Genomic DNA, 10,683 nt, shown 5'->3' with positions numbered 1-10,683 from the left:
CTCAGTACACTACCCAATTTGCTACACATATATATTATAAAGATTATACATAAGTACTTGTACTTTCTTTATATTTTTTTAAAAAGTAGTCATCATTTTTCAATGCATTGGTTTAAGTTAGGTTAGTAGGTATATAAGTGTTACTATACTTATCCACTTCAATCTTCAATTTGCTTCTGTATTTGGATAAACGCAAGTTTTCAGTTTCGATTGTTGATTTTAATGATCAAGGAAAGCAAGAACTTTAATAAAATTATTGAGGAAAATAAAAAATTATATTTAAAATATTAAGTACAAATTATATTTATTCGGTTTAAAATCAATACGTACGTTGTATAGTAGGTATTAACGAGTTTCAATCAATTACGTAAAGCACATTTTATAAATAAAATAAATTAATTGGAAAATAAATATCAACGTATGAGATTCCTCGCCTTTGGCACAATCATAGACTAGGTCCCTTACTAAAAATAAAACTAAACTCATACAAATACTTCAAAATACTAAGGCAGAATAAATTAATAATTTACTAGGTACTTATTTACAAAAATGAGAGCTAGATTCAAAAATCGAGTTACAATATTTACAAAAACTTATTTAAATTAAATAAATTAAAATATCGCTTGACTAGAATACTAGAAGCAAATACTTTACGATCTAGAATATTTACCTAAAAGAGTTTCTTAAGTACATTTTCCTAAATTAACCTACTGGAAATGGAATATCTATATCACAATTTAGGAATTGCGTGATTTCCACGCGGACATACTTTTACAATACTGAACAGTGATGTCATAGTTACAATGATCATTAATACTAATTTAACTATATCTAATAGACAGCAAAGTTACACAAAAACACCTAACTTCGAATCTGAGAATTAACATAAACTGAAAAAATCTAAAAACCAAAAAGTTTTCCAACAGTACTCACAGCACCTTTTGGCCCCATTTTTCCTTAAACTAATAAAAATAAATAACTTATTACTATAATACTGTTTAGATTTAAATGCTTCTTATAGCTATAGGTAAGACACTTGAGTCAGTCTAGAATCAAGATTCTATAGGTCACAACATTGTTCATTCATTGTCGTACCGCAAATCACTCGAAGAACGGACACTACACATTCTTCACAACAATTTCTTCATAACACATTTTAAGTTCATATAACAACATTGAAGCTTATCTTATCCGTTTCTTTTCTTCACAAGCACATTTAGACGGATTCCACCTCATAATCTGGTTCAGCTGTAGGCAAAAGAAATATTTTGTTAACACTAACATTTTTACAAAAGATCACAACAACATCGAAAGACAATAACAAGTGAAAAAGCTTTTTAGATACACTGAAAATGTGACAGACGTGAATAGAAAGTTTACGATAGCGTCTGATTGATAGAAATTCTTTCAGTTGTACCTAACACAGGCAAGTTTGAAGACAATGGATGTCGGATCGATGACGCTGACCCTTAGCACTACAGCAGACAGACAACATACGAAGACACTTTTGTTGATATCAATTTTGATAAAACAAAACACCTACGAAGTGAATTTGGAGCAAAATAAAACATCAAGAGTGATAGGAAGCCAATGTTAACAGCGGACAGTGCCGTATGCGTCATGCGTGCCGAGTCGCGTTAGTGATGCCGGGGAAGACGGGACAAGGTGACGAGAGCGAATAAATGACAATTTTATGAGTAAGTACTACACTCATCTACTTTTAATTCTACTGCTAAATACTTAAAAACGTCCATAGACTTTACTTTTCATTATTAAATGTTTTCATCTTTTAATCTAACTTTCATGGAATTTACGAATTTTAGTTTTATCTTTCCAAGGTTAGATGATTATCTACTGATTCGCTCTCGTTCCTCAAACCCGTCTTCCTTTATCACAGACATCCTTTATCTTACAAACCTTGCTGCGGCAATTCCGCTTTTCCTTTCTGTTGGGGCAGCGACAGGCGCACTTACGAGGGTCGTATATCCGCGGCGGCGCGCACTGGTCCGGCGTCCCCGCACAACAACCACAGCTCAGGTGCTCTTCTATCGCGTATGTCGAACAAGACTCCTTGTTCGTCTTCACGTTGTATATCCGTACCTGCGACAATAACATCATCTTTATCAGTTTTATCGTCCTCACAACGACAACATAGGTACAAGGACAAGGATGCTGCCCTCGTTATTATTGTGAACGGAAAATTTCTATTAATAGAATTAAAAACAAAACATTGGATGTCTCATCTAATCGCGGTGTTGTTAGCTGACTCACTTGCATAGTTCGTATTGTAAGATCTAAGTTATGTCATTATTATCGTTACAGCTGACCGTCGCTTGCGCAACGCTGTCAAACAAACGAGGCGAACTGTGTCAAGGATTCACTTGAATTAGCAGAGATAAACAGATAACGCGCGTGCCGCGATCACATCCATGAATCCTTACTAGAATGGGTAAACGACTGTTCGATCGTTCGTTACTATTGAGACTTCGCACTTTCGCATATACGATCTTTTACGATTTTGCTGAATAATGTTTTGTTTTTGTCGATGAACTGATAATTCATTTTATTATTATATTGAAATACAGTTCATCTTTATAATTAAGTAATACAATCTTTAGTAACTTTAAATTAAGGTCAAAACAGGAAGTGCTCACTTATTATAAATTTATGTGCATTCAATAAAATACTTACAGGAATATATCTGATTTGCTTCTTCAGGGGCACGCATTTGGACCCATAAGTGTCATAGTCGCATAGTCCGACACATCTCTTGACCCACACGGCACCAGGGGAAATCTGGGGAAATACGTACACGTAAGTATAGGTACGAAATGTACATTTGAATCGCATTGTTGGGCGGATCTTCTCACGCGGTCTTAATGACCCAAGCTTCGCGGATGTAAACGACATTGCTTACATATTCAAAATATTGTGTTCTGTCATGATTATTATCAGTAGGAAGACACTCCTTATTAAAAAAATACCAATTTCATTGAAGAGAGTAATTTGTTCACATCGCCATTAATGTGATTCTCTTAATGTACTTTCTGTTTGAAGAAAGTGTGATATGAATCCAGTAGAGATAACGCTCGGATTAGGCTCTAAACCACTAAAGTCGAATTTGTTTTCGAATTCTTCGGTGAAGGAAAACCGATAAACCTGTCGAATCTTCAAATTAGGTAGGTGACCAAATTCCGTGTTCGGTGTTACGGAGACGGTGCCTCCTACCTTCGGTTTGAATTGCATTAAGGTTTTTTTCAAGTCCGTTTCGATTGCCTATTAATTGTTAAATTAAATCGTCTAAATATGTGTAAATAGCTCACGTATATTGTAATGTCAATGTGGAAAGTCGTCCGCAAATATTTTGTTATGAACACAAACAGCAAAGCAGTGGCGCGATCTAGAAAGGGAACAAAGTCCCATCTTTATCGGTCATTTTACGAAATACCTTTCAAACATTGTGAAATACGAATATCATAGAATTAAATGGAATAGCGGCATCTAGGCTCTGGTTAAACTGTGATAGTATAGCAGTGAATGAATGGGGTCACCAGATAGTGATAATTAGATACCATAATATACTGCGTTTTACAATTTTCTAATTCGAGAACTCTGACATTGCGTTAATTAGCAAGTTTTTGATAATGGAATGTCAGCCAATCACAGCCGGGTAGCGATATCGTACAGGCACGCGTACGCATGGAATTCCATATAAAAGGAGATAAAGGTTATTACGATTTAATTAAGCCGAACATTCGGTGGAGGAGTGAACTCTTGGTGCGATAATGTCAGAATAGGTGTTTGAACAATGACCGAAAATCTTTGAGAAGCGAGAAGCAAAATTCTCTCAAAATTCTTGATTTTTTTAAGTATATTAAAAAAAAAATAGATTTTACCTGTTGATGTGCCGCTTGGGATTCAAGATACTCGAACACTTCCTTGGGGGCTCCACACTTGGACTGTTCTATGATGTCATTTCGTATTCGTTCATTCTCTGACGAACACGCTACTGTAGAAAAAACAATTAAGTTATTAATAATGTGAGTAAAGGTAATTGATATAATTTAAATATGGTATAGTCAACTCCTGATTCATTTTATTAATATCGTCAAATAGGATTACTTGTTATCGTTAAGGTATAAAATTGAATCATTTTTATAATTGACGTAAGCATTATGCAGTTTCATAAAGCCTATCTTAGAGGATACGATAGAGTTCGCAATGAAATAATTGGTTTAAAAAATATTTGTTACAAAAGCGCTTTTCTGGTTAAAATAAGAAGGATATAATTTAGGAGCCACGACAGACAACATCTCGTCAACACATCGTCTAACTAGGACACAAGTTGCATCAGAAAGCGTCACGGCCCTAATTAATCACTCACTTATCTATCATCTGTCATCTACTCTCTCCGCTTGGAGGTGTGACTTCATTCACTAATTTTATCTTTACGTCACTATTTTTATACTTTAAATAATAGTATGTTAGCTGTGTAGTTTAATTCAAGTTATTTTCTATTTGTTATGAAAATATGTAAGTATTTGAAAAAAGTAAGTTCCTTAATAAAATTTTCAAATACTTATTTCAATTTGACTGATCAGTTAAATTGACAGGTAACGCGAACCGGTGCGGCGTGTATTTGTTTTTAAAACTTAAAATGATATAAATTCTTCACCTTTTGTTATCTGAGGCGTCTCATAATCCTCTGAAACTTTCGGAAACTTGGGGTGGATGGGGCGGTGTTTATGCGCAGCCCTCACCGTCACAAACAGCACAAACAACAACAATATTCTAGCCATTTTCACTTTATCAGTATCACTGATCCACTGAAAGTTTTCTTCACTTGAAACACTACCGCTTGACACTGTCACTAGTACGTCACCAGTCACTTGACTTAAACGTGTTTCTCGTTTGGCGGCTTGGTTGGATATGGTGAGTGGCTCGGCGGTTTTCTATTATAAAGCCTGACTCAACATGTGGGTCGCTTCCACCACCGGTGGTGGGCCGGGCCGCGACGTCATATGACGTCGACTGTTTGAGCAGCTGATTGTGCTACGTCACGGCGACGCGACCGGCGAAAATGTTCGTGGAACTGCACCGGGATATTTGATTAAAGCTGTACTTACTTGAAAGGCAACGGCGGCCGCGGCGCCGCGCGCTGCAGAACAATCATATCAAGGCGATCGAGTAATCCTATCTGAATTCTCGTGATTTCTGTTATACACGTCACCTATCTGGCTTAAAGTATCCCGGTAGCGTAGCTTATCAGTTTAATAAGCAGATAGCGGCAAAGTGACCTAAGAGTTTGGGAAATCCAGGAATGTAATCAATTTTAAATCAATCGATACTGCAATACCTATCGATTACTGATGTTATGTCGCATGAATTCGAATGGCATGAATGATAAACGTATCATTCTTTTTTTTTGATAAGTCGTTAGGTAAATTAGAGTAATTTACATATAACAATTTTGATTTAAGTATGACGATTATTGGTATTCTTGCATCATTATTAAGTATATCAGTGAGGTAAATTATCGTAGGAAAAGTTTCTGATAAGTTACGAGTTAAGTACCTAATTATGTTATAATTATATTGAATATATTTAATTTGATATGTACGTAATTAACCCATTCTCTGATAATTAATTGAATACGCAAGTCATTCCAATTACCTATGTCCTGTTTTGGGCGTATGGTGAACTGACGCCTAATGCCTAACGGGGTAAGTAGAGATTATGTAATTCCATTTTTTCGATCTTGACACTCTTATCTTACTTCCTGCATATTCATCAACCATTTGTTCACGCGCCCCGGTTTAGAGTAGGTAGCCTCATAAATCCGCCTTGATGATCTAAGTGTCGGAAAAAACCCTTTATAGGGCTACGAAAGAACCCTGGCAAAAACCCACAAAAGGTCCACCAGGAAGACACGTGAACAAAAGGAAATACTATAACTAAGGTAAGTACCTAACAGTATCAGTCAAGTAAACAGTAAACAAACAGTATACCTGTAGCCAAGGTTTAAAGTTTATAAAAAATAAACATGATAGTATGTTCCGTCCTCACGATATGCATAGGTACTCGCGACATAAAGGTCATAGGTCATAAAAGAACAAAGATGTTGTGCTGACTTGCTCCTCAAAAGGAAGCGCCAGTTCCAATCCTATAGTACCGGACTTGCAGTTGATTAATTAATTCTTCTCACTATAGACGGCGATACGGCTCAACACCTACCGTTGGTCTAACAGAAAGCTCGATGAGGCGTGGGTACTTAGTTCATCTTGCGATGGACCTCTGACTACCCCAATTGGGATATAGTCGTGATCTTATGTTGATGCTATCCTCATTATTGTTGAGCGAAAAAGTTCTATTACTTAATATAATTAAAAACAAAACGTTCAATATCGGTGTGCGGTGTAATTGGTTGAACCACATACGAACTATACAAGTGAGTAATTGCATCTAGGTTATAATCATTGCTATCAAACAGACGTCGAAGCGGAGGGCCATATATTGTCACGTTCTTATCACGCGAATCAAATAGGTTGTACTTACTAGGGTAAATAAAACGGTATATAGAAATAAAACCAAGTTTATTGACATTAAATCCCTAGCAAGTACATAGATCGGATCTCTGGGTCGCAGGTAATTTGATACTGGCTGAGCACCCTTGGTGCAGTAGGAAAACTACCACTTCCCTGTAACTCTTCCCACGACGACACGGGGTACACCGGCGCGCGCAGCAGGGCAGCAGAAGCGGTGGGGTAAGTATAGGACCGAAAGTGGATCCAGCGGGTTGTAGAACCCGAAAGGTGAAGCGGTAGAGGTAAGTACAGGACCGGTAGTGGGTCCTGCGGTTGTAGAACTCGAAGGGTGAACCCTGGAACCCGGAATTAGTCATTTCAAGAATTGTCCGAATTCCCAGTCTGACTGCCACATGCCGATTCCTTAGCTTGATTGAAGATGGGAAGTGGATAGCAAGCAAGCTTAGCAATCTAAGATGTGGCTGTCAGCAAATTACACACAATAAAAGTGAATTTAGCAAAATAAATTTAGAAAAAGAACAAAGAACAAGATAAATTTATGGTAGGTAGTTGTTTTAAAAAACTATCTAAAAAAATAGTAAAATTGAATATTTTAAGCTGAATAATTTTAATAGCAACGATATTAAACGTATTTTGTACATTAATATTGTTCCATTTAAGAATTATTTAAACAAGGAAAGTACTTAGGTACAAAGATAACTTTAAGTTGGTTAAGTAGAATTAATTTAGAAAAATTGACAATTTAAATGTTGTTTTGAACATAAAAGATTGCTAATTATGATATAAAATAAGCACTAAAGCGTGAAAATACATTTACACGATGATTATGAAAAATGACAGTCATGCAATGAACAAAGAAAGCATGTACTAGTCTACGTTGATATTTAAACTAATAAAAATAGTAATTGCTACACTTACCCAATTAATGGGGATAACACAACACTATAAATTATTATATCGTAGACAAAATTAGTAAAAAAACGTATTTAAAAAATATACGAGTAATCGAGGTGTTCTCGCTACAAAGGCAGAAGGATTGTGTCGAACATCCGACCGGAAGAGTAACGGCTCGGCTGTGGAATGTAGGTACGGCTACCTACGCAATGTGATAATTATTAAAGTCGTACAATATTAACGGAATTATTTTGTAAATAGCTATGTTTTGTTAAATTAATTAGTATAAGTTTATTTATGTAATAATATTTTAGTTTTAAGCAGTAGTTTTTAAGTGTTTTCAATGATAACTTTTTGATAGTTCCTAACAGAAAAACAAGAGCAATTACACTCAGTAGTAAAACGCGGCAGGCGTTACATACCCCCCTTTTTTGGGTAGGATTTTCGCTAAGAAAATCCGCTGACTAAAATGTAATCTAGTCTGTCCTTCTTACTATTGACCATTCTAAAAATTACGTGGTACACATTCATTTCAACCCTTCCATTCACCCCCCTACTTTCTTTCATCCCTTTCACACACAAACAGTTATCTTATTTCGTTTTAAGTGACTGCGTCCTTTCCAAAAAGAGTACTAGACTTTTAACCGCAGCTTAGTACTCACACGTAATCAATAGGAGATTTAAGGTAACCGTTTTTTTTTTTTCTTTTTATAGTATAATTTTCTTATCTTCGGGGTAGGGCCGAAGATAAAATAAATAGAATGTCCTAGGGGTAGGGCCTGGAGATTCAATATTTTTTTTTTGTAAAAAAAAAATTAGAAATACTATATATAAGTAAATATATTTAAGACGGTAGGTAGTTTTAGTAAGTAAGACATTGTTTTAGGCTAGTTTTGGATTTTTTAGTATAGTTTTAGTAAGTGTAGTTTTAGTTTTTTTTTTTTTTTAAGGTAGTATGTAAGGTATTTTTAGAGAATATTAGAAGATATTAGAAGACGCATGCCATGCTCAAGATTTAAGTTTTTGGCAGGCCTAAGGCGTTTGATGGTATTACACATCAATCTCTTGACTGACTCTTACAGTCTGCTCGAGAATTAGTAAGCAGCTGGGGGATTCTATGTTTTTCTCTCACTTCCATCCCAGCAAGGAAGTTTTGTAAATATAGAAAGTTTTATTTTAGTTAGGTAATTTTTTGTTTATTAAGTTTAGATATAATTATTTAGAATAGTTTGTAAGTTTAATATCCTTGACATGCCATGTACCTCTTCATAAAGGAGTTCATCTTTCTGAAGTGATAAATATTTAATTGGACGAGACATCTCTATTACTTTATGTTTAAATTGTAATTAGTTTAGTTGAATAGTTATTTTTTGAGTAAGTGTTGCAAGTACCTGAAGTCTTAATAACTAAAACACAGGAAACGGCAGAAGGAAAATAACAAGAAAACAAATGCTACTATCAAAAGTACACAACAATTAAAACACAGGGATAGACAGAGGTTGGCAGTGCAAAATCAAATATTTCCTTCTGTGCGATGTGGTAGGTTCGATTTTGAGTTTTTAATTGTATGCAATCACCTTGAAAGAGAATTAGTTAGGTATTCCCACAAAGCAACCACAGCACACAAAAGTTGCAGTTACAATTCACTTAAAGCTAGACAAAATAATCAGACCAACACCAAAGATGACCAAAAATGCTAAAACCAGCAAAAAGGATACTCAGCTCAGTATTTCCTTAGTTGGGCGCCATTGTCACGTTCTTATCACGCGAATCAAATAGGTTGTACTTACTAGGGTAAATAAAACGGTATATAGAAATAAAACCAAGTTTATTGACATTAAATCCCTAGCAAGTACATAGATCGGATCTCTGGGTCGCAGGTAATTTGATACTGGCTGAGCACCCTTGGTGCAGTAGGAAAACTACCACTTCCCTGTAACTCTTCCCACGACGACACGGGGTACACCGGCGCGCGCAGCAGGGCAGCAGAAGCGGTGGGGTAAGTATAGGACCGAAAGTGGATCCAGCGGGTTGTAGAACCCGAAAGGTGAAGCGGTAGAGGTAAGTACAGGACCGGTAGTGGGTCCTGCGGTTGTAGAACTCGAAGGGTGAACCCTGGAACCCGGAATTAGTCATTTCAAGAATTGTCCGAATTCCCAGTCTGACTGCCACATGCCGATTCCTTAGCTTGATTGAAGATGGGAAGTGGATAGCAAGCAAGCTTAGCAATCTAAGATGTGGCTGTCAGCAAATTACACACAATAAAAGTGAATTTAGCAAAATAAATTTAGAAAAAGAACAAAGAACAAGATAAATTTATGGTAGGTAGTTGTTTTAAAAAACTATCTAAAAAAATAGTAAAATTGAATATTTTAAGCTGAATAATTTTAATAGCAACGATATTAAACGTATTTTGTACATTAATATTGTTCCATTTAAGAATTATTTAAACAAGGAAAGTACTTAGGTACAAAGATAACTTTAAGTTGGTTAAGTAGAATTAATTTAGAAAAATTGACAATTTAAATGTTGTTTTGAACATAAAAGATTGCTAATTATGATATAAAATAAGCACTAAAGCGTGAAAATACATTTACACGATGATTATGAAAAATGACAGTCATGCAATGAACAAAGAAAGCATGTACTAGTCTACGTTGATATTTAAACTAATAAAAATAGTAATTGCTACACTTACCCAATTAATGGGGATAACACAACACTATAAATTATTATATCGTAGACAAAATTAGTAAAAAAACGTATTTAAAAAATATACGAGTAATCGAGGTGTTCTCGCTACAAAGGCAGAAGGATTGTGTCGAACATCCGACCGGAAGAGTAACGGCTCGGCTGTGGAATGTAGGTACGGCTACCTACGCAATGTGATAATTATTAAAGTCGTACAATATTAACGGAATTATTTTGTAAATAGCTATGTTTTGTTAAATTAATTAGTATAAGTTTATTTATGTAATAATATTTTAGTTTTAAGCAGTAGTTTTTAAGTGTTTTCAATGATAACTTTTTGATAGTTCCTAACAGAAAAACAAGAGCAATTACACTCAGTAGTAAAACGCGGCAGGCGTTACAATATCCACTAACACACCGAATTGTTTCAACACATAATGAGTTGTTTCGATATGGCCTTTTTAACCCCCCTATACACTTCGGTTGCGCCCCAAAGAATCGAGGGACTGAAGAAGATGTATAGAATTGTGCTAGAAGAATTGAAGGAATAGCA

At 35.4% G+C, this 10,683-nt stretch overlaps 1 protein-coding gene and 1 long non-coding RNA gene across 4 annotated transcripts; both read right to left on the bottom strand.

Annotated features, from left to right (window-relative positions):
* Positions 1–273: 273 nt before the first annotated feature.
* Positions 274–5,112, bottom strand: LOC126366087 (uncharacterized). Of its 3 annotated transcripts, none has more exons than XM_050009017.1 (5): positions 4,676–5,112; positions 3,897–4,006; positions 2,692–2,796; positions 1,918–2,100; positions 274–1,248 (listed from the first exon to the last, which is right to left on the bottom strand). In XM_050009017.1, the coding sequence occupies exons 1-5, from the start codon at positions 4,797–4,799 to the stop codon at positions 1,183–1,185; spliced, it is 588 nt and encodes a 195-aa protein (XP_049864974.1). In that variant the 5' UTR covers positions 4,800–5,112; the 3' UTR covers positions 274–1,182. The 3 variants fall into 3 exon arrangements, with proteins under 3 accessions (XP_049864974.1, XP_049864973.1, XP_049864975.1); XM_050009016.1 differs by having other exon boundaries at positions 3,897–4,009; positions 4,676–5,105; XM_050009018.1 differs by having other exon boundaries at positions 275–1,248; positions 1,974–2,100; positions 3,897–4,009; positions 4,676–5,097.
* A 1,611-nt stretch (positions 5,113–6,723) lies between these two features.
* Positions 6,724–10,108, bottom strand: LOC126366107 (uncharacterized). The gene is made up of 2 exons (XR_007566309.1): positions 7,464–10,108; positions 6,724–6,880 (listed from the first exon to the last, which is right to left on the bottom strand). It is a non-coding gene; the product is annotated as an uncharacterized LOC126366107 (long non-coding RNA).
* Positions 10,109–10,683: the final 575 nt, after the last annotated feature.

This window comes from Pectinophora gossypiella, chromosome 4, assembly GCF_024362695.1.
Source record: "Pectinophora gossypiella chromosome 4, ilPecGoss1.1, whole genome shotgun sequence".
Lineage (NCBI taxonomy): Eukaryota > Metazoa > Arthropoda > Insecta > Lepidoptera > Gelechiidae > Pectinophora > Pectinophora gossypiella.
This window is presented reverse-complemented; position numbering and strand designations above follow the sequence as displayed.